At 32.8% G+C, this 23,825-nt stretch overlaps 1 protein-coding gene across 6 annotated transcripts in view; it reads right to left on the bottom strand.

Moving 5' to 3' along the window:
• Positions 1-23,825, bottom strand: part of apbb2b (amyloid beta (A4) precursor protein-binding, family B, member 2b) — a 301,890-nt gene that overhangs the window by 52,071 nt on the left and 225,994 nt on the right. For 5 of the 6 annotated variants that reach the window (XM_061984438.2, XM_061984436.2, XM_061984439.2 and 2 more), the window contains 2 exons: positions 12,679-12,825; positions 6,192-6,319 (listed from right to left, as the gene is read on the bottom strand). In XM_061984438.2, coding sequence (XP_061840422.1) covers positions 6,192-6,319; positions 12,679-12,825 — 275 coding nt within the window. Of the gene's footprint in view, positions 1-89; positions 124-6,191; positions 6,320-12,678; positions 12,826-23,825 lie in introns of those variants that run through there. The other variant, XM_061984442.2, reaches the window with a different exon arrangement.

Below are 23,825 nucleotides of genomic sequence, written 5' to 3' on the forward strand. Positions count from 1 at the left end.
AGCGGCGTATAACAAGAGTGACTCTTGTAGAAATATTTACGCATACTGCAAAAAGGAGACATGGCGTTATAAAAAAAGGAGGTACTCACAGTGGTTTTGGATCCTTGACTCTCTTCAACCTGCCTGCCGCAAACCCAGTGAGTAGTAAGTACACCTCCCCCTTTATCACCCTCTCTCTCTCTCGCTCTCATCCTCGTCCGACCATCTCCACCCCGCCTCCTCCGATGCGGCTCCGTGAAGAGAAAAGTACTGAAAGTGGACTCGCGTGTGAGTACGACGTGTTTGACGCAGGTGTGTTCCGCAGTCTGTTGCCATGCCAACGCATCAGAACTCACATGGGTTGTTTTTTTCCCCCCCCCACAATGAAACTGCAACACCTAAACCAGGGGTCGGCAACCCAAAATGTTGAAAGAGCCATATTGGACCGAAAATACAAAAACAAATCTGTCTGGAGCCGCAAAAAAATAAAAGCCATATTACATACAGATAGTGTGTCTTGAGATATAAATTGAATTAAAGCTGCAAGCAGCGTTGGTCGGGCCCGCGTATTTGGCAGGTGCTAGTCCTAAGTGTCCCAATACTTTTGTTTACTTTTAGTCCGAATTGTCCCAATACTTTTGTTTAGTGTACCTACCTTGTCTGCATTGTGTGGGCACGCTGGTGCTTCCTGCTTTTAAGCAGCCTTCTAGAAAAAACAGCAGCATCAGCGCAGCGGCTCTTTGAAGGGTCATCAAATCAAAACCGGAGCCGGTATTCAAACTCTTTCGATAACTTTTAATCAAAAGGGTTCAATCTCTCTCCTGTGTTATTTTGAAGCCGAAACGACAAACACGCTCAGAGGAGATAATGTTTGAAGAAAGGTTACCGGTTTTTACAAAAATGTTGTGTTGAAGGGGGAATAGCAAACTTCCTGTAGATTTTTGCTGGGGGCGGAAGAATAAAGAATAATAAAACCTTACAAATACAATAGGTCCTTATGTCCCATTGCATAAGGACTCCCTTTGGGAGTCCTTATACAATGGGCCATGCGGGCCCTAATTAAAGCTGCAAGCAGCGATGGACGGGACCGACTTTGACGGCACATAAAATCCAAACCGGAGCAGTAATTAAAACTCTTTGGTCAACTTTTAATCAGAAGGGTTCAATCTCTCTCCTGTGCTAGTTTGAAGCCGACACGACAAACGCGCTTAAAGGAGATAATGTTTGAAAAAAGGTGACCGGTTATTACAAAACCTTTGTTTTGAAGGGGGAATTGCAAACTTCCTGTTGATTTTTGCTGGGGGTTGTCAATATATGAAATGTAGGTCTAAGTGAGACCTACGGAGAGGTTTTTGTTTCATGTCTCTCCGACCTTCCCAGTGGGAGTTACAGGCAGTTTTGTCATTTTTTTCTTCCGAGGAGCAGTTTTTTCTCCGTTTTATTCAAAAATTGCTCTAGAGCGCAATTTTGAGATTTGGGGTTAGATTTCTTTATTAGATCGCAATTTTTGCCAGTCCTGATGTGTGCGTTCAGTTTGGTGAGTTTTGAAGCATGTTAAGGGGGTCAAATTACAGCTCAAAGAGGCAAAAGTGACTGTTTTTAGTACTTTTTTGTCTTGAAGGGGGAATTGCCAACTTCCTGTTGATTTTTGCCCGAAGATATACAATTATGAAAACTAGGTCTAAGTCAGACCTACATAGAGGTTTTTGTTTCATGTCTTTCCGACCTTCCCAGTGGGAGTTTCAGGCAGTTTTGTCATTTTTCTTCTTCCGAGGAGCAGGTTTTTTTGCGTTTTATTAAAAAATTGCAGTAGAGCGCAATTTTGAGATTTGGGGTTAGGATTTTTTTTTTAGATCGCAATGTTTGCCAGTCCTGATGTGTGCGTTCAGTTTGGTGCGTTTTGAAGCATGTTAAGGGGGTCAAATTGCAGCTCAAAGAGGCAAAAGTGACTGTTTTTAGTACTTTTTTGTCTTGAAGGGGGAATTGCCAACTTCCTGTTGATTTTTGCCCGAAGATATACAATTATGAAAACTAGGTCTAAGTCAGACCTACATAGAGGTTTTTGTTTCATGTCTTTCCGCCCTTCCCAGTGGGAGTTTCAGGCAGTTTTGTCATTTTTTTCTTCCGAGGAGCAGGTTTTTTTTGCGTTTTATTAAAAAATTACAGTAGAGCGCAATTTTGAGATTTGGGGTTAGGATTTTTTTTTAGATCGCAATGTTTGCCAGTCCTGATGTGTGCGTTCAGTTTGGTGAGTTTTGAAGCGTGTTAAGGGGGTCAAATTGCAGCTCAAAGAGGCAAAAGTGACTGTTTTTAGTACTTTTTTGTCTTGAAGGGGGAATTGCCAACTTCCTGTTGATCTTTGCCCGAAGATATACAATTATGAAAACTAGGTCTAAGTCAGACCTACATAGAGGTTTTTGTTTCATGTCTTTCCGACCTTCCCAGTGGGAGTTACAGGCAGTTTTGTCATTTTTTTTCTTCCGAGGAGCAGTTTTTTTTTTGCGTTTTATTAAAAAATTGCAGTAGAGCGCAATTTTGAGATTTGGGGTTAGGATTTTTTTTTAGATCGCAATGTTTGCCAGTCCTGATGTGTGCGTTCAGTTTGGTGAGTTTTGAAGCATGTTAAGGGGGTCAAATTGCAGCTCAAAGAGGCAAAAGTGACTGTTTTTACTACTTTTTTGTCTTGAAGGGGGAATTGCCAACTTCCTGTTGATTTTTGCCAAAAGATATACAATTATGAAAACTAGGTCTAAGTCAGACCTACATAGAGGTTTTTGTTTCATGTCTTTCCGACCTTCCCAGTGGGAGTTACAGGCAGTTTTGTCATTTTGTTTCTTCCGAGGAGCAGTTTTTTTTTGCGTTTTATTAACAAATTGCAGTAGAGCGCAATTTTGAGATTTGGGGTTAGGATTTTTTTGTAGATCGCAATGTTTGCCAGTCCTGATGTGTGCGTTCAGTTTGGTGAGTTTTGAAGCATGTTAAGGGGGTCAAATTACAGCTCAAAGAGGCAAAAGTGACTGTTTTTAGTACTTTTTTGTCTTGAAGGGGGAATTGCCAACTTCCTGTTGATTTTTGCCCGAAGATATACAATTATGAAAACTAGGTCTAAGTCAGACCTACATAGAGGTTTTTGTTTCATGTCTTTCCGACCTTCCCAGTGGGAGTTTCAGGCAGTTTTGTCATTTTTTTCTTCCAAAGAGCAGTTTTTTCTCCGTTTTATTCAAAAATTGCCACAGAGCGCAATTTTTAAATTTGGGGTTAGGTTTTTTTATTAGATCGCAATGTTTGCCAGTCCTGATGTGTGCGTTCAGTTTGGTGAGTTTTGAAGCATGTTAAGGGGGTCAAATTACAGCTCAAAGAGGCAAAAGTGACTGTTTTTAGTACTTTTTTGTCTTGAAGGGGGAATAGCCAACTTCATGTTGATTTTTGCCCGAAGATATACAATTAAGAAAACTAGGTCTAAGTCAGACCTACATAGAGGTTTTTCGTTTCATGTCTTTCCGACCTTCCTAGTGGGTGTTACAGGCAGTCTAGTTTTGTTTGTTTTTTCCTAGGGGGCGCTAGAGCGCAATTTTGATTTTTGCGGTTCGTTTTTTTTTTAATTAAAAGACAATTTTCGCAGGTCCTGATGTGTGGGTCAAATATGGTGAGTTTTGAAGCATGTTAAGTGGGTCAAATTAGTGCTCAAAGAGGCAAAAGTGACTGTTTTTAGTACTTTTTTGTCTTGAAGGGGGAATTGCCAACTTCCTGTTGATTTTTGCCCGAAGATATACATTTATGAAAACTAGGTCTAAGTCAGCCCTACATAGAGGTTTTTGTTTCATGTCTTTCCGACCTTCCTAGTGGGTGTTACAGGCAGTCTAGTTTTTTTTTTTTTCCTAGGGGGCGCTAGAGCGCAATTTTGATTTTTGCGGTTCGTTTTTTTTATTAAAAGACAATTTTCCAGGTCCTGATGTGTGGGTCAAATATGGTGAGTTTTGAAGCATGTTAAGTGGGTCAAATTAGTGCTCAAAGAGGCGGTGGAAGAAAAAGAATAAAGAATAAAACCTTACAAATACAATAGGTCCTTATGTCCCATTGCATAAGGACTCCCAAAGGGAGTCCTTATGCAATGGGCCATGCGGGCCCTAATAAGGCAACAAGAGAAGTACCCTACACTTCTCTTGTGTAAAGTCAATGTGAACAGCCGATACGGGCATCTACATTTGCCTGAGAAATTGGACAGGACAAAAAAAAAAAAAAGTAGCTATTTGTGGTTCTAGCATTGTATTTTTTTTTAAATGCACTGTAGCACTTTGAGGTTGTTTGCTCAATGTAAAGTGCTTTTACAAATAAAATCAATTATTAGGGCCCGCAATGGCCCATTGCAAAAGGACTCCCACAGGGAGTCCTTATGCAATGGGACATAAGGACCTATTGTTATTCGTTCGTTTTATTCTTTATTCTTTATTATTCTTCCGCCGCCTCTTTGAGCACTAATTTGACCCACTTAACATGCTTCAAAACTCACCATATTTGACCCACCCATCAGGACCTGCGAAAATTGTCTTTTAGTAAAAAAAACTGAACCGCAAAAATCAAAATTGCGCTCTAGCGCCCCCTAGGAAAAAAAACAAACTAGACTGCCTGTAACTCCCACTAGGAAGGTCGGAAAGACATGAAACAAAATTCTCTATGTAGGTCTGACTCAGACCTAACTTTCATAATGGTACATTCTCGGGCTAAAATCTACAGGAAGTTGGCAATTCACCCTTCAAGACAAAAAAGTACTAAAAACAGTCACTTTTGCCTCTTTGAGCTGTAATTTGACCCCCTTAACATGCTTCAAAACTCACCAAACTGAACACACACATCAGGACTGGCTAAAACTGTGATCTAATGAAATAACCTAACCCCAAATCTAAAAATTGTGCTCTACAGCAATTTGTTTATAAAACGCACAAAAAACTGCTCCTCGGATGAAAAATCTTACACAACTGCCTGTAACTCTCCCTGGGAAGGTCGGAGAGACATGAAACAAAAACCTCTATGTAGGTCTCACTTAGACCTACATTTCATAAATTGACAACCCCCAGCAAAAATCAACAGAAAGTTTGCTATTCCCCCTTCAAAACAATTTTTTTGGAAAAACCGGTCACCTTCCTTCAAAATCTTTCTCCTCTGAGCGCGTTTGTCGTTTCGGCTTCAAACTAACACAGGAGAGAGATTAAACCCTTGTGTATAAATTAACAGAACAGTTTTTTTTATAACTGCTCCGGTTTTGATTTTATGAGCCTTCAAAGAACCGCTGCGCTGATGCTGCTGCACTGCTGCTTTTGTAAGATGGCTGCTTAAAAGCAGGAAGCACCAACATGCCCACACAATGCAGACAAGGTAGGTACACTAGACAAAAGTATTGGGACACTTCAAACTAAAAGTAGACAAAAGTATTGGGACACTTAGGACTAGCACCTGCCAAATACGCGGGCCCGTCCAACGCTGCTTGCAGCTTTAATTATTATTATTATTATACTGTATACAGCATCTCTGGATGGGACACAGCACCCTCTGCTGGCCACCCTGCAGCACACCTGAAGTCACATGAAATACCTCTACAGACTGTCGGAGGAAGATATTTACATATATCCGAATTTAAGTTGTACTTCTTTTATTTCATAGTCATATTTGAAAACAGCTCGTGTTTTCTATTTCTTCTCTTGCTGCTTTTGTCTGCAAGTAAACTGTGTGTGCTTAACCTTGAAGTGAGGAATGTTAGAGAGAGCGAAAATAAGCATTTGTTTTGGCTAAGAGAGACATGACTGCCAGGTGGGGGGGAAGGAAGAGGAGAGGGGTTTTTGGGAGCGGGAAGGCAGACCATTTTGGGCGGGCGCAATAGAATGTTCTATGGTTAGACTGGTCTGAAAAAGTATATTTGCAAAGCTTTGAAAATATACAACAAAAATACCTATTCTGTCTCCGGTGGTTTTTCAACTCAGCTTTAAGTGTCGTAAAGAGCTTGGGAGCGAATTGTGAGGAACAACTGGTCCAAAACGCAACAAGACACACAAAGCCGGCGCATCACCCAAAAAAGGTCATCCTGTAGAAAACGAGTCATCCGTGTCATCAATCATTAGATGTGATCTGCCTCCATCGTGACCTTTTGGCGAGTCGTGTCATTTGACCGGTGAAGCGTTTAAAAGCCAAACCCGACAAAAAAGCGGCGAGGAACCCACCTGCCGTTGTCTCGTCCCACACCCCACACTCGGATGCTGGCGATGGGCTGAGAGTGGAGGACGCTGCGGTCCATGGGGTCCAGCAGGTTTAACATGTTGTTCTCCAGCAGCAGGTACATGTCCTTGCCCTAAAACACATTTCATACTTTTACTACGCATACAGAGCAGTCCACTTCTCTACATCCTTGTTTTATACCCATCTGATATCCTATTGACACTAACAGAAGAACGTGAAGTTGTCAGGTTGTGTAAATGGTCAATAAAAAGAGAATCCTTTTCAACTTATATTCAATTGAATAGACTGCAAAGACAAGATATTTCATGTTCACACTGAGAAACTTTATTATTTTTTGCAAATATTAGCTCATTTGGAATTTGATGCCTGCAACATGTTTCATAATCTCCATTTTTTTTTATCCCATAATTGCAATTTTTTTATCTTGGAATTTTAACTTTTTATCTCATAATTATGACTTTTTATGTCATAATTTTGACTTTCATATCCCATAATTTCGACTTTTTATCTCATAATCATGACTTTTTATTTTATTTTTTTTAATTTTTTTTTATCTCATAACCATGACATTTAATCTCATAATTTCAAAATGATCCCCCCTCATAATTATGACTTTATATCTCATAATTGGGAGTTTTTATCTTGTAATTTTGATTTTGTTATCTCATAACTATGACTATTTTCATAATTTCGACTTTTTATCCCATGATTATGACTTTTCATCTCATAATTTCGATTTTTTTTTTCCTTATAATTTCGACTTTCTTATCTAATAATTCTAAAAAAATGTATCCCATAATTGCAATTTTTTTATCTTGGAATTTTAACTTTTTATCTCATAATGTTGACTTTCATATCCCATAATTTCGACTTTTTATCTCATAATCATGACTTTTTATTTTATTATTTTTTTATTTTTTTTAATCTCATAACTATGACTTTTAATCTCATAAATTTGATAGTTTTATCCCAGAATTTTGATTTTTTTTTTTACCTCATTATTATGACATTTAATCTCATAATATCAATTTTCTCATAATTTCAAAATTATCCCCCCTCATAATTATGACTTTATATCTCATAATTGGGAGTTTTTATCTTGTAATTTTGATTTTGTTATCTCATAACTATGACTATTTTCATAATTTCGACTTTTTATCCCATGATTATGACTTTTTATCTCATAATTTCGATTTTTTTTCCTTATAATTTCGACTTTCTTATCTAATAATTCTAAAAAAATGTATCCCATAATTGCAATTTTTTTTATCTTGGAATTTTAACTTTTTATCTCATAATGTTGACTTTCATAGCCCATAATTTCGATTTTTTATCTCATAATCATGACTTTTTATTTTATAATTTCGATTTTTTTTTTAATCTCATAACTATGACTTTTATTATCATAAATTCGATAGTTTATCCCAGAATTTTGATTTTTTTTACCTCATTATTATGACATTTAATCTCATAATATCAATTTTCTCATAATTTCAAAATATTCCCCCGTCATAATTATGACTTTATATCTCATAATTGGGGGTTTTTATCTTGTAATTTTGATTTTGTCATCTCATAATTATGACTATTTTCATAATTTCGACTTTTTATCCCATAATTATGACATTTTATCTCATTATTTCGATATTTTTTTCCTTATAAATTCGACTTTCTTATCTAACAATTTCGACTTGTTTCCCCTAATAATTATGATTTTTAATCTCATAATTTAGATTTTTTTATTTTTATTATTCCATAATTATTTTATGTTTAGTGGCAGAAACGGGCTTCCATAGTTTTGAGTAGTTTCACATGATCGAGTATTTTCCAACATTCCACACTACAAAATAAAAGCATGTACAATATCATTTGTACTGATATCATATCAGATTAATATCGGTATCGGCCAATACTCGGTATCGTATAACAATAACAATGTCGCCTTTAATACAAAGTTGACAAAAAGTTATATCTTTAAATATTACAAACCCCAAAACTAGTGAAGTTGTCAGGTTGTGTAAATGGTAAATAAAAAGAGAATCCTTTTCAACTTATATTCAATTGAATAGACTGCAAAGACAAGATATTTCATGTTCACACTGACAAACTTTATTATTTTTTGCAAATATTAGCTCATTTGGAATTTGATGCCTGCAACATGTTTCATAATCTCCATTTTTTTTTTTCCCCATAATTGCAATTTTTTTATCTTGGAATTTTAACTTTTTATCTCATAATTATGACTTTTTATGTCATAATTTTGACTTTCATATCCCATAATTTCGACTTTTTATCTCATAATCATGACTTTTTATTTCATAATTTTTTTTTTTTTATCTCATAACTATGACATTTAATCTCATAATTTCAAAATGATCCCCCCTCATAATTATGACTTTATATCTCATAATTGGGAGTTTTTATCTTGTAATTTTGATTTTGTTATCTCATAACTATGACTATTTTCATAATTTCGACTTTTTATCCCATGATTATGACTTTTCATCTCATAATTTCGATTTTTTTTTCCTTATAATTTCGACTTTCTTATCTAATAATTCTAAAAAAATGTATCCCATAATTGCAATTTTTTTTATCTTGGAATTTTAACTTTTTTTCTCATAATGTTGACTTTCATAGCCCATAATTTCGACTTTTTATCTCATAATCATGACTTTTTATTTTATAATTTCGATTTTTTTTTATCTCATAACTATGACTTTTAATCTCATAAATTTGATAGTTTATCCCAGAATTTTGATTTTTTTTTACCTCATTATTATGACATTTAATCTCATAATATCAATTTTCTCATAATTTCAAAATATTCCCCCGTCATAATTATGACTTTATATCTCATAATTGGGGGTTTTTATCTTGTAATTTTGATTTTGTTATCTCATAATTATGACTATTTTCATAATTTCGTCTTTTTATCCCATAATTATGACATTTTATCTCATAATTTTGATAATTTTTTCCTTAAAATTTTGACTTTCTTATCTAATAATTTCCACTTGTTTCCCCTAATAATTATGATTTTTAATCTCATAATTTAGATTTTTTTATTTTTATTCTTCCATAATTATTTTATGTTTAGTGGCAAAAACGAGCTTCCATAGTTTTGAGTAGTTTCACATTATCTCATAATTATGACTTTTTATGTCATAATTTTGACTTTTCATATCCCATATTTTTTATCTCATAATCATGACTTTTTATTTTATAATTTTTTATTTTTTTTTATCTCATAACTATGACTTTTAATATCATAAATTCGATAGTTTATCCCAGAATTTTGATTTTTTTTTTTACCTCATTATGACATTTAATCTCATAATATCAAAATGATCCCCCCTCATAATTATGACTTTATATCTCATAATTGGGAGTTTTTATCTTGTAATTTAGATTTTTTTATCTCATAACTATGACTATTTTCATAATTTCGACTTTTTATCCCATAATTATGACTTTTTATCTCATAATTTCAAAAATTTTTTCCTTATAATTTCGACTTTCTTATCTAATAATTCTAAAAAATGTTATCCCATAATTGCAATTTTTTATCTTGGAATTTTAACTTTTTATCTCATAATGTTGACTTTCATAGCCCATAATTTCGACTTTTTATCTCATAATCATGACTTTTTATTTTATAATTTCGATTTTTTTTTTATCTCATAACTATGACTTTTATTATCATAAATTCGATAGTTTATCCCAGAATTTTGATTTTTTTTTTACCTCATTATTATGACATTTAATCTCATAATATACATTTTCTCATAATTTCAAAATATTCCCCCGTCATAATTATGACTTTATATCTCATAATTGGGGGTTTTTATCTTGTAATTTTGATTTTGTTATCTCATAATTATGACTATTTTCATAATTTCGACTTTTTATCCCATAATTATGACATTTTATCTCATAATTTTGATAATTTTTTCCTTAAAATTTTGACTTTCTTATCTAATCATTTCGACTTGTTTCCCCTAATAATTATGATTTTTAATCTCATAATTTAGATATTTTTATTTTTATTCTTCCATAATTATTTTATGTTTAGTGGCAAAAACGGGCTTCCATAGTTTTGAGTAGTTTCACATTATCTCATAATTATGACTTTTTATGTCATAATTTAGACTTTTCATATCCCATATTTTTATCTCATAATCATGACTTTTTATTTTATAATTTTTTATTTTTTTTTATCTCATAACTATGACATTTAATCTCATACTTTCAAATTTCTCATAATTTCAAAATGATCCCCCCTCATAATTATGACTTTATATCTCATAATTGGGAGTTTTTATCTTGTAATTTTGATTTTGTTATCTCATAACTATGACTATTTTCATAATTTCGACTTTTTATCCCATAATTATGACTTTTTATCTCATAATTTCGATATTTTTTTCCTTATAATTTCGACTTTCTTATCTAATAATTCCAAAAAATTTTATCCCATAATTGCAATTTTTTTTATCTTGGAATTTTAACTTTTTATCTCATAATGTTGACTTTCATAGCCCATAATTTCGACTTTTTATCTCATAATCATGACTTTTTATTTTATAATTTCGATTTTTTTTTAATCTCATAACTATGACTTTTATTATCATAAATTCGATAGTTTATCCCAGAATTTTGATTTTTTTTTTACCTCATTATTATGACATTTAATCTCATAATATACATTTTCTCATAATTTCAAAATATTCCCCCGTCATAATTATGACTTTATATCTCATAATTGGGGGTTTTTATCTTGTAATTTTGATTTTGTCATCTCATAATTATGACTATTTTCATAATTTCGACTTTTTATCCCATAATTATGACATTTTATCTCATAATTTTGATAATTTTTTCCTTAAAATTTTGACTTTCTTATCTAATCATTTCGACTTGTTTCCCCTAATAATTATGATTTTTAATCTCATAATTTAGATTTTTTTTTTTTTATTCTTCCATAATTATTTTATGTTTAGTGGCAAAAACGGGCTTCCATAGTTTTGAGTAGTTTCACATGATCTCATAATTATGACTTTTTATGTCATAATTTTGACTTTTCATATCCCATATTTTTTATCTCATAATCATGACTTTTTATTTTATAATTTTTTATTTTTTTTTATCTCATAACTATGACATTTAATCTCATACTTTCAAATTTCTCATCATTTCAAAATGATCCCCCCTCATAATTATGACTTTATATCTCATAATTGGGAGTTTTTATCTTGTAATTTTGATTTTGTTATCTCATAATTATGACTATTTTCATAATTTCGACTTTTTATCCCATAATTATGACTTTTTATCTCATAATTTCGATATTTTTTTCCTTATAATTTCGACTTTCTTATCTAATAATTCTAAAAAATGTTATCCCATAATTGCAATTTTTTATCTTGGAATTTAAATTTTTTATCTCATAATGTTGACTTTCATAGCCCATAATTTCGACTTTTTATCTCATAATCATGACTTTTTATTTTATAATTTCGATTATTTTTTAATCTCATAACTATGACTTTTAATAACATAAATTCGATAGTTTATCCCAGAATTTTGATTTTTTTTTTTTATCTCATTATTATGACATTTAATCTCATAATATCAATTTTCTCATAATTTCAAAATGATCAAATTATGACTTTATATCTCATAATTGGGAGTTTTTATCTTGTAATTTTGATTTTGTTATCTCATAACTATGACTATTTTCATAATTTCGATTTTTTATCCCATAATTATGACTTTTTATCTCATAATTTCGATATTTTTTTCCTTATAATTTCGACTTTCTTATCTAACAATTTTTAACTTGTTTCTCTTAATAATTATGATTTTTAATCTCATAATTTAGATTTTTTTTTTTATTCTTCCAGAATTATTTTATGTTTAGTGGCAGAAACGGGCTTCCAAAGTTTTGAGTAGTTTCACATGATCGAGTATTTTCCAACATTCCACACTACAAAATAAAAGCATGTACAATATCATTTGTACTGATATCATATCAGATTAATATCGGTATCGGCCAATACTTGGTATCGTATATCAACAACAATGTCGCCTTTAATACAAAGTTGACAAAAAGTCAACAAATCATCAAACTCCTGGAAAAAAAAAGGTCCTTAAAGGGGAACTGCATTTTTTTTACTATTGTTTCTATCTTTCACAATCCATATTTGAGACAAGAACACATATGTTGTTCTCTTTGTTGTTTATTCTAAATCGCAAAAAAAGGGTTAGCAAGAGGTGGCTAACAGGGTCATCTACTAAATTCTGCCCCAAAACCGCCAACAATACTCAATTTGCATGCCGTGACCTGCGTAATAACAGGTTGTTGTTACTGTAAGAGCTAACTCCGAGGAACTACTTTTAGTAACCCGGCGCCAAGACTGAGGGAAGGTCGTTCCCGCCTCCACACATCCACGAGCGGAGTTCTCTCACCTCCCCCCAGATGCCGACCGTGTCCCGGATGTCGTTCTTGCAGTAGGACAGCTGGCGGATGCAGTTGTTGACGGCCACGCTGCTCTTCCCCGGCGCCAGGTCGTCCTCCGCCATCTCCACCCAGCCCAGCGAGCGCACTGCGAAACACTGGAGGACACACAAGACGTCAGCTTAGCATCCAAACTCTCAATTTATTATTATTATTACGTCGCAAAACTTGGGCGCGCTCCACAGCCCACAGTTGTCATCCGATCGGAGCCGTTCGAGTATCAAAACGCTCGGCTCGACCGGGAATTGTGAGCGTCCCAAAACAATTATGAAAAAAAAAACTAAATTACCCAGAATTCCCGGTTTTCCAGGAAATTTTTCCCATTGAAAATGAATGGGCCATTTCTCGAACTTGCACAATTTCCACATTTTATGCCCGATTTGAACGTCCCAACAACATCCACTCACTCAACACAGGATCTTTCCCGGTTCCGAAAAATTCCCTGATTACCCGTAATTTCCAGGAATTTCCCCCCTATTGAAAATAAATGTGCAATATACAAACCTCACATTTCTCAACCGATCTGAAGCGTTCCAACATCCTCTCACCCCAAACAATCAAACTACCATTTTATAAGCTCATAATAATTCCAGGAATTCCCGGTTTTTCAAAGCCCCATTTTCACCTCTTCCTGGAAAATTTTCACAGTCCACATTTTTCAATCGTTTCTGACCATTCCACCTTCAAAACATTCTTCTTAGTCGGGACAACAAAACTACTATTTACAGATTCTCGTTTTTCCCAAAATTTCCAGGATTTTCGAAATACCCATTTCAATTCAAACTGTTACTACGTCAACATTTTTCAACCGTTTGGAAAAATTCCAACACCAACACATTCATATCATCTAGGACAATTGTTGTATTATATATATTTTCAAAAATTCCTGATTTTCCCCAAATTACTAGGAAATTCCTATTTAAATTAATAGAAATATTCATAGTTACACAATGCCCAAAAATTTGCGCCATTTTCTTTTACCCGAATCCAATTTAACCCAAATTTTACCCTATTTTCACCCCTTCCATTAAATTCTTCACAGTTCACATTTTTCAATGGTTTTTGACCATTCCACCTTCAAAACATTCTTCTTAATTGGGACAACAAAACTAGCATTTACAAATGATCGTTTTTCCCAAAATTCCAGGATTTCCAAAATACCAAACTAAATTCAAACTGTTACTACGTCAACATTTTTCAACCGTTTTGAAAAATCCCAACACCAACACATTCATACCGTAACTTGTTGTATTACCTATATTTTCAAAAACTCCCGCTTTTCCGGATAATACCAAATTTCCAAGAAATTCCCATTTAAATGAATAGAAGTATTCACAGTTATACAAAGCCCAAAAATTTGCACGATTTTTTTTTACCCGAATTTTACCCTATTTTCACCCCTTCCATTAAATTTTTCAAAGTCCACATTTTTCAATCATTTCTGACCATTCCACCTTCAAAACATTCTTCTTAGTCGAGACAACAAAACTAGCATTTACAAATTCTTGTTTTTCCCAAGATTCCAGGATTTTCTAAATACCCATTTCAATTCAAACTGTTACTACGTCAACATTTTTCAACCGTTTGGAAAAATTCCAACACCAACACATTCATATCATCTAGGACAATTGTTGTATTATATATATTTTCAAAAATTCCCGATTTTCCCCAAATTACTAGGAAATTCCTATTTAAATTAATAGAAATATTCATAGTTACACAATGCCCAAAAATTTGCGCCATTTTCTTTTACCCGAATCCAATTTAACCCAAATTTTACCCTATTTTCACCCCTACCATTAAATTCTTCACAGTCCACATTTTTCAATGGTTTTTGACCATTCCACCTTCAAAACATTCTTCTTAATTGGGACAACAAAACTAGCATTTACAAATGATCGTTTTTCCCAAAATTCCAGGATTTCCAAAATACCAAACTAAATTCAAACTGTTACTACGTCAACATTTTTCAACCGTTTTGAAAAATCCCAACACCAACACATTCATACTGTAACTTGTTGTATTACCTATATTTTCAAAAACTCTTGCCTTTCCCGAAAATACCAAATTTCCAAGAAATTCCCATTTAAATGAATAGAAGTATTCACAGTTATACAACGCCCAAAAATTTGCACGATTTTTTTTACCCGAATTTTACCCTATTTTCACCCCTTCCATTAAATTTTCCACAGTCCACATTTTTCAATCGATTCTGACCATTCCACCTTCAAAACATTCTTCTTAGTTGGGACAACAAAACTACTTCTCGTTTGTCCCAAAATTTCCAGGATTTTCGAAATACCCATTTCAATTCAAACTGTTACTACGTCAACATTTTTCAACCGTTTTGAAAAATCCCAACACCAACACATTCATACCGTAACTTGTTGTATTACCTATATTTTCAAAAACTCCCACTTTTCCAGAAAATACCAAATTTCCAAGAAATTTCCATTTAAATGAATAGAAGTATTCATAGTTATACAACGCCCAAAAATTTGCGCAATTTTCTTTACCCGAATTTTACCCTATTTTCACCCCTTCCGTTAAATTTTTCACAGTCCACATTTTTCAATCATTTTTGACCATTCCACCTTCAAAACATTCTTCTTAGTCGAGACAACAAAACTAGCATTTACAAATTCTTGTTTTTCCCAAGATTCCAGGATTTTCTAAATACCCATTTCAATTCAAACTGTTACTACGTCAACATTTTTCAACCATTTGGAAAAATCCCAACACCAACACATTCATATCATCTAGGACAATTGTTGTATTATATATATTTTCAAAAATTCCCGATTTTTCCCAAATTACTAGGAAATTCCTATTGAAATGAATAGAAATATTCATAGTTACACAATGCCCAAAAATTTGCGCCATTTTTTTTTTACCCGAATCCAATTTAACCGAATTTTACCCTATTTTCACCCCTTCCATTAAAATTTTCACAGTCCACATTTTTCAATGGTTTTTGACCATTCCACCTTCAAAACATTCTTCTTAATTGGGACAACAAAAGTAGCATTTTTCTTATTGTACAAATTCTTGGTTTTTCCAAAATTCCAGGAATTCCAAAATACCAAACTAAATTCAAACTGTTACTACGTCAACATTTTTCAACCGTTTTGAAAAATTCCAACACCAACACATTCATACTGTAACTTGTTGTATTACCTATATTTTCAAAAACTCCCGCTTTTCCCGAAAATACCAAATTTCCAAGAAATTCCCATTTAAATGAATAGAATTATTTATAGTTATACAATGCCCGAAAAATTTGCACAATTTTTTTACCCGAATCTACTTTTTACCCGAATTTTACCCTATTTTCACCCCTTCCATTAAATTTTCCACAGTCCACATTTTTCAATCGTTTTTGACCATTCCACCTTCAAAACATTCTTCTTAGTTGGCACAACAAAACTACTTCACGTTTGTCCCAAAATTTCCAGGATTTTCGAAATACCCATTTCAATTCAAACTGTTACTACGTCAACATTTTTCAACCGTTTTGAAAAATTACAACACCAACACATTCATACTGTAACTTGTATTACCTATATTTTCAAAAACTCTTGCTTTTCCCGAAAATACCAAATTTCCAAGAAATTCCCATTTAAATGAATAGAAGTATTCACAGTTATACAAAGCCCAAAAATTTGCACGATTTTTTTTACCCGAATTTTACCCTATTTTCACCCCTTCCATTAAATTTTTCACAGTCCACATTTTTCAATCATTTCTGACCATTCCACCTTCAAAACATTCTTCTTAGTCGAGACAACAAAACTAGCATTTACAAATTCTTGTTTTTCCCAAGATTCCAGGATTTTCTAAATACCCATTTCAATTCAAACTGTGACTACGTCAACATTTTTCAACCATTTGGAAAAATTCCAACACCAACACATTCATACTGTAACTTGTTGTATTACCTATATTTTCAAAAACTCCCGCTTTTCCGGAAAATACCAAATTTCCAAGAAATTCCCATTTAAATGATTAGAAATATTCATAGTTATACAATGCCTAAAAATTTGCGCCATTTTTTTACCTGAATTTTACCCTATTTTCACCCCTTCCATTAAATTTTCCACAGTCCACATTTTTCAATCATTTTTGACCATTCCACCTTCAAAACATTCTTCTTAGTCGGGACAACAAAACTACAAATTCTCGTTTTTCCCAAGATTTCAGGATTTTCTAAATACCCATTTCAATTCAAACTGTTACTACGTCAACATTTTTCAACCATTTTGAAAAATCCCAACACCAACACATTCATATCATCTAGGACAATTGTTGTATTATGTATATTTTTAAAAATTCCCAATTTTACCCAAATTACTAGGAAATTCCTATTTAAATGAATAGAAATATTCATAGTTACACAATGCTCAAACCCGAATCCAATTTAACCCAAATTTTACCCTATTTTCACCCCTTCCATTAAATTTTTCACAGTCCACATTTTTCAATGGTTTTTGACCATTCCGCCTTCAAAACATTCTTCTTAGTCGGGACAACAAAACTCACATTTACAAATTCTTGTTTTTCCCAAGATTCCAGGATTTCCAAAATACCAAACTAAATTCAAACTGTTACTACGTCAACATTTTTCAACCGTTTGGAAAAATTCCAACACCAACACATTCATACTGTAACTTGTTGTGTTACCTATATTTTCAAAAACTCCCGCTTTTCCCGAAAATACCAAATTTCCAAGAAATTCCCATTTAAATGAATAGAAGTATTCATAGTTATACAATGCTCGAAAAATTTGCGCAATTTTTTTACCCGAATCTACTTTTTACCCGAATTTTACCCTATTTTCACCCCTTCCATTAAATTTTCCACAGTCCACATTTTTCAATCGTTTTTGACCATTCCACCTTCAAAACATTCTTCTTAGTTGGGACAACAAAACTACTATTTACAGATTCTCGTTTTTCCCAAAATTTTCAGGATTTTCGAAATACCCATTTCAATTCAAACTGATACTACGTCAACATTTTTCAACCGTTTTGAAAAATCCCAACACATTCATATTGTAACTTGTTGTATTACTTATATTTTCAAAAACTCCCACTTTTCCCGAAAACACCAAATTTCCAAGAAATTCCCATTTAAGTGAATAGAAGTATTCATAGTTATACAATGCCTAAACATTTGCGCCATTTTTTTTACCCGAATTTTACCCTATTTTCACTCCTTCCATTAAATTTTCCACAGTCCACATTTTTCAATCGTTTTTGACCATTCCACCTTCAAAACATTCTTCTTAGTCGGGACAACAAAACTACTATTTACAGATTCTCGTTTTTCCCAAAATTTCCAGGATTTTCGAAATACCCATTTAAATTCAAACTGATTCTACGTCAACATTTTTCAACCGTTTGGAAAAATCCCAACACCAACACATTCATACTGTAACTTGTTGTATTACCTATATTTTCAAAAACTCCCGCTTTTCCGGAAAATACCAAATTTCCAAGAAATTCCCATTTAAATGATTAGAAATATTCATAGTTATACAATGCCTAAAAATTTGCGCCATTTTTTTTACCTGAATTTTACCCTATTTTCACCCTTTTTATTACATTTTTCACAGTCCACATTTTTCAATGGTTTTTGACCATTCCACCTTCAAAACATTCTTCTTAATTGGGACAACAAAACTAGCATTTACAAATTCTCGTTTTTCCCAAAATTCCAGGATTTTCTAAATACCCATTTCAATTCAAACTGATACTACGTCAACATTTTTCAACCGTTTTGAAAAATTCCAACACCAACACATTCATACTGTAACTTGTTGTATTACCTATATTTTCAAAAACTTCCACTTCTCCGGAAAATACCAAATTTCCAAGAAATTCCCATTTAAATGAATAGAAGTATTCATAGTTATACAACGCCTGAAAAATTTGTGCAATTCTTTTACCCGAATCTAATTTTTACCCGAATTTTACCCTATTTTCACCCCTTCCATTAAATTTTCCACAGTCCACATTGTTCTATCGATTCTGACCATTCCACCTTCAAAACATTCTTCTTAGTTGGGACAACAAAACTACTATTTACAGATTCTCGTTTTTCCCAAAATTTCCAGGATTTTCGAAATACCCATTTCAATTCAAACTGATCCTACGTCAACATTTTTCAACCGTTTGGAAAAATTCCAACACCAACACATTCATACTGTAACTTGTTGTATTACCTATATTTTCAAAAACTCCCGCTTTTCCGGAAAATACCAAATTTCCAAGAAATTCCCATTTAAATGATTAGAAATATTCATAGTTATACAATGCCTAAAAATTTGCGCCATTTTTTTACCTGAATTTTACCCTATTTTCACCCCTTCCATTACATTTTCCACAGTCCACATTTTTCAATCATTTTTGACCATTCCACCTTCAAAACATTCTTCTTAGTCGGGACAACAAAACTACAAATTCTCGTTTTTCCCAAGATTTCAGGATTTTCTAAATACCCATTTCAATTCAAACTGTTACTACGTCAACATTTTTCAACCATTTTGAAAAATCCCAACACCAACACATTCATATCATCTAGGACAATTGTTGTATTATGTATATTTTTAAAAATTCCCAATTTTACCCAAATTACTAGGAAATTCCTATTTAAATGAATAGAAATATTCATAGTTACACAATGCTCAAACCCGAATCCAATTTAACCCAAATTTTACCCTATTTTCACCCCTTCCATTAAATTTTTCACAGTCCACATTTTTCAATGGTTTTTGACCATTCCGCCTTCAAAACATTCTTCTTAGTCGGGACAACAAAACTCACATTTACAAATTCTTGTTTTTCCCAAGATTCCAGGATTTCCAAAATACCAAACTAAATTCAAACTGTTACTACGTCAACATTTTTCAACCGTTTGGAAAAATTCCAACACCAACACATTCATACTGTAACTTGTTGTGTTACCTATATTTTCAAAAACTCCCGCTTTTCCCGAAAATACCAAATTTCCAAGAAATTCCCATTTAAATGAATAGAAGTATTCATAGTTATACAATGCTCGAAAAATTTGCGCAATTTTTTTACCCGAATCTACTTTTTACCCGAATTTTACCCTATTTTCACCCCTTCCATTAAATTTTCCACAGTCCACATTTTTCAATCGTTTTTGACCATTCCACCTTCAAAACATTCTTCTTAGTTGGGACAACAAAACTACTATTTACAGATTCTCGTTTTTCCCAAAATTTTCAGGATTTTCGAAATACCCATTTCAATTCAAACTGATACTACGTCAACATTTTTCAACCGTTTTGAAAAATCCCAACACATTCATATTGTAACTTGTTGTATTACTTATATTTTCAAAAACTCCCACTTTTCCCGAAAACACCAAATTTCCAAGAAATTCCCATTTAAGTGAATAGAAGTATTCATAGTTATACAATGCCTAAACATTTGCGCCATTTTTTTACCCGAATTTTACCCTATTTTCACTCCTTCCATTAAATTTTCCACAGTCCACATTTTTCAATCGTTTTTGACCATTCCACCTTCAAAACATTCTTCTTAGTCGGGACAACAAAACTACTATTTACAGATTCTCGTTTTTCCCAAAATTTCCAGGATTTTCGAAATACCCATTTAAATTCAAACTGATCCTACGTCAACATTTTTCAACCGTTTGGAAAAATCCCAACACCAACACATTCATACTGTAACTTGTTGTATTACCTATATTTTCAAAAACTCCCGCTTTTCCGGAAAATACCAAATTTCCAAGAAATTCCCATTTAAATGATTAGAAATATTCATAGTTATACAATGCCTAAAAATTTGCGCCATTTTTTTTACCTGAATTTTACCCTATTTTCACCCTTTTTATTACATTTTTCACAGTCCACATTTTTCAATGGTTTTTGACCATTCCACCTTCAAAACATTCTTCTTAATTGGGACAACAAAACTAGCATTTACAAATTCTCGTTTTTCCCAAAATTCCAGGATTTTCTAAATACCCATTTCAATTCAAACTGATACTACGTCAACATTTTTCAACCGTTTTGAAAAATTCCAACACCAACACATTCATACTGTAACTTGTTGTATTACCTATATTTTCAAAAACTTCCACTTCTCCGGAAAATACCAAATTTCCAAGAAATTCCCATTTAAATGAATAGAAGTATTCATAGTTATACAACGCCTGAAAAATTTGTGCAATTCTTTTACCCGAATCTAATTTTTACCCGAATTTTACCCTATTTTCACCCCTTCCATTAAATTTTCCACAGTCCACATTGTTCTATCGATTCTGACCATTCCACCTTCAAAACATTCTTCTTAGTTGGGACAACAAAACTACTATTTACAGATTCTCGTTTTTCCCAAAATTTCCAGGATTTTCGAAATACCCATTTCAATTCAAACTGATCCTACGTCAACATTTTTCAACCGTTTGGAAAAATTCCAACACCAACACATTCATACCGTAACTTGTTGTATTACCTATATTTTCAAAAACTCCCGCTTTTCCCGAAAATACCAAATTTCCAAGAAATTCCCATTTAAATGAATAGAAGTATTCATAGTTATACAATGCCCAAAAATTTGCGCAATTTTTTTACCCGAATTTTACCCTATTTTCACCCCTTCCATTAAATTTTCCACAGTCCACATTTTTCAATCGTTTTTGACCATTCCACCTTCAAAACATTCTTCTTAGTTGGGACAACAAAACTACAAATTCTCGTTTTTCCCAAGATTCCAGGATTTTCTAAATACCCACTTCAATTCAAACTGTTACTACGTCAACATTTTTCAACCGTTTGTTGTATTATATATATTTTCAAAAATTCCAGATTTTCCCCAAATTACTAGGAAATTCCTATTTAAATTAATAGAAATATTCATAGTTACACAATGCCCAAAAATTTGCGCCATTTTCTTTTACCCGAATCCAATTTAACCCAAATTTTACCCTATTTTCACCCCTTCCATTACATTTTTCACAGTCCACATTTTTCAATGGTTTTTGACCATTCCACCTTCAAAACATTCTTCTTAATTGGGACAACAAAACTAGCATTTACAAATTCCCGTTTTTCCCAAAATTCCAGGATTTTCTAAATACCCATTTCAATTCAAACTGATACTACGTCAACATTTTTCAACCGTTTGGAAAAATTCCAACACCAACACATTCATACTGTAACTTGTTGTATTACCTATATTTTCAAAAACTCCCGCTTTTCCGGAAAATACCAAATTTCCAAGAAATTCCCATTTAAATGAATAGAAGTATTCATAGTTATACAATGCCTAAAAATTTGCCCCATTTTTTTACCTGAATTTTACCCTATTTTCACCCTTTCCATTACATTTTTCACAGTCCACATTTTTCAATGGTTTTTGACCATTCCACCTTCAAAACATTCTTCTTAATTGGGACAACAAAACTAGCATTTACAAATTCTCGTTTTTCCCAAAATTCCAGGATTTCCAAAATACCCATTTAAATTCAAACTGATCCTACGTCAACATTTTTCAACCGTTTGGAAAAAATCTCAACACCAACACATTCATACTGTAACTTGTTGTATTACCTATATTTTCAAAAACTCCCGCTTTTCCGGAAAATACCAAATTTCCAAGAAATTCCCATTTAAATGATTAGAAATATTCATAGTTATACAATGCCTAAAAATTTGCGCCATTTTTTTTACCTGAATTTTACCCTATTTTCACCCCTTCCATTAAATTTTCCACAGTCCATATTTTTCAATCATTTTTGACCATTCCACCTTCAAAACATTCTTCTTAGTCGGGACAACAAAACTACAAATTCTCGTTTTTCCCAAGATTTCAGGATTTTCTAAATACCCATTTCAATTCAAACTGTTACTACGTCAACATTTTTCAACCATTTTGAAAAATCCCAACACCAACACATTCATATCATCTAGGACAATTGTTGTATTATGTATATTTTTAAAAATTCCCAATTTTACCCAAATTACTAGGAAATTCCTATTTAAATGAATAGAAATATTCATAGTTACACAATGCTCAAACCCGAATCCAATTTAACCCAAATTTTACCCTATTTTCACCCCTTCCATTAAATTTTTCACAGTCCACATTTTTCAATCATTTTTGACCATTCCACCTTCAAAACATTCTTCTTAATTGGGACAACAAAACTAGCATTTACAAATTCTCGTTTTTCCCAAAATTCCAGGATTTTCGAAATACCCATTTCAATTCAAACTGTTACTACGTCAACATTTTTCAACCGTTTGGAAAAATTCCAAGACCAACACATTCATACCGTAACTTGTTGTATTACCTATATTTTCAAAAACTCCCGCTTTTCCGGAAAATACCAAATTTCCAAGAAATTCCCATTTAAATGATTAGAAATATTCATAGTTATACAATGCCTAAAAATTTGCGCCATTTTTTTACCTGAATTTTACCCTATTTTCACCCTTTTTATTACATTTTTCACAGTCCACATTTTTCAATGGTTTTTGACCATTCCACCTTCAAAACATTCTTCTTAATTGGGACAACAAAACTAGCATTTACAAATTCTCGTTTTTCCCAAAATTCCAGGATTTTCTAAATACCCATTTCAATTCAAACTGATACTACGTCAACATTTTTCAACCGTTTTGAAAAATTCCAACACCAACACATTCATACTGTAACTTGTTGTATTACCTATATTTTCAAAAACTCCCACTTTTCCGGAAAATACCAAATTTCCAAGAAATTCCCATTTAAATGAATAGAAGTATTCATAGTTGTTCAATGCCCGAAAAATTTGCGCAATTTTTTTTACCCAAATCTAATTTTTACCCGAATTTTACCCTATTTTCACCCCTTCCATTAAATTTTTCACAGTCCACATTTTTCAATCATTTTTGACCATTCCACATTCAAAACATTCTTCTTAATTGGGACAACAAAACTACAAATTCTCGTTTTTCCCAAGATTCCAGGATTTTCTAAATACCCATTTCAATTCAAACTGTTACTACGTCAACATTTTTCAACCATTTGGAAAAATCCCAACACCAACACATTCATATCAT

Source organism: Nerophis lumbriciformis, linkage group LG25 (genome assembly GCF_033978685.3).
Source record: "Nerophis lumbriciformis linkage group LG25, RoL_Nlum_v2.1, whole genome shotgun sequence".
NCBI lineage: Eukaryota > Metazoa > Chordata > Actinopteri > Syngnathiformes > Syngnathidae > Nerophis > Nerophis lumbriciformis.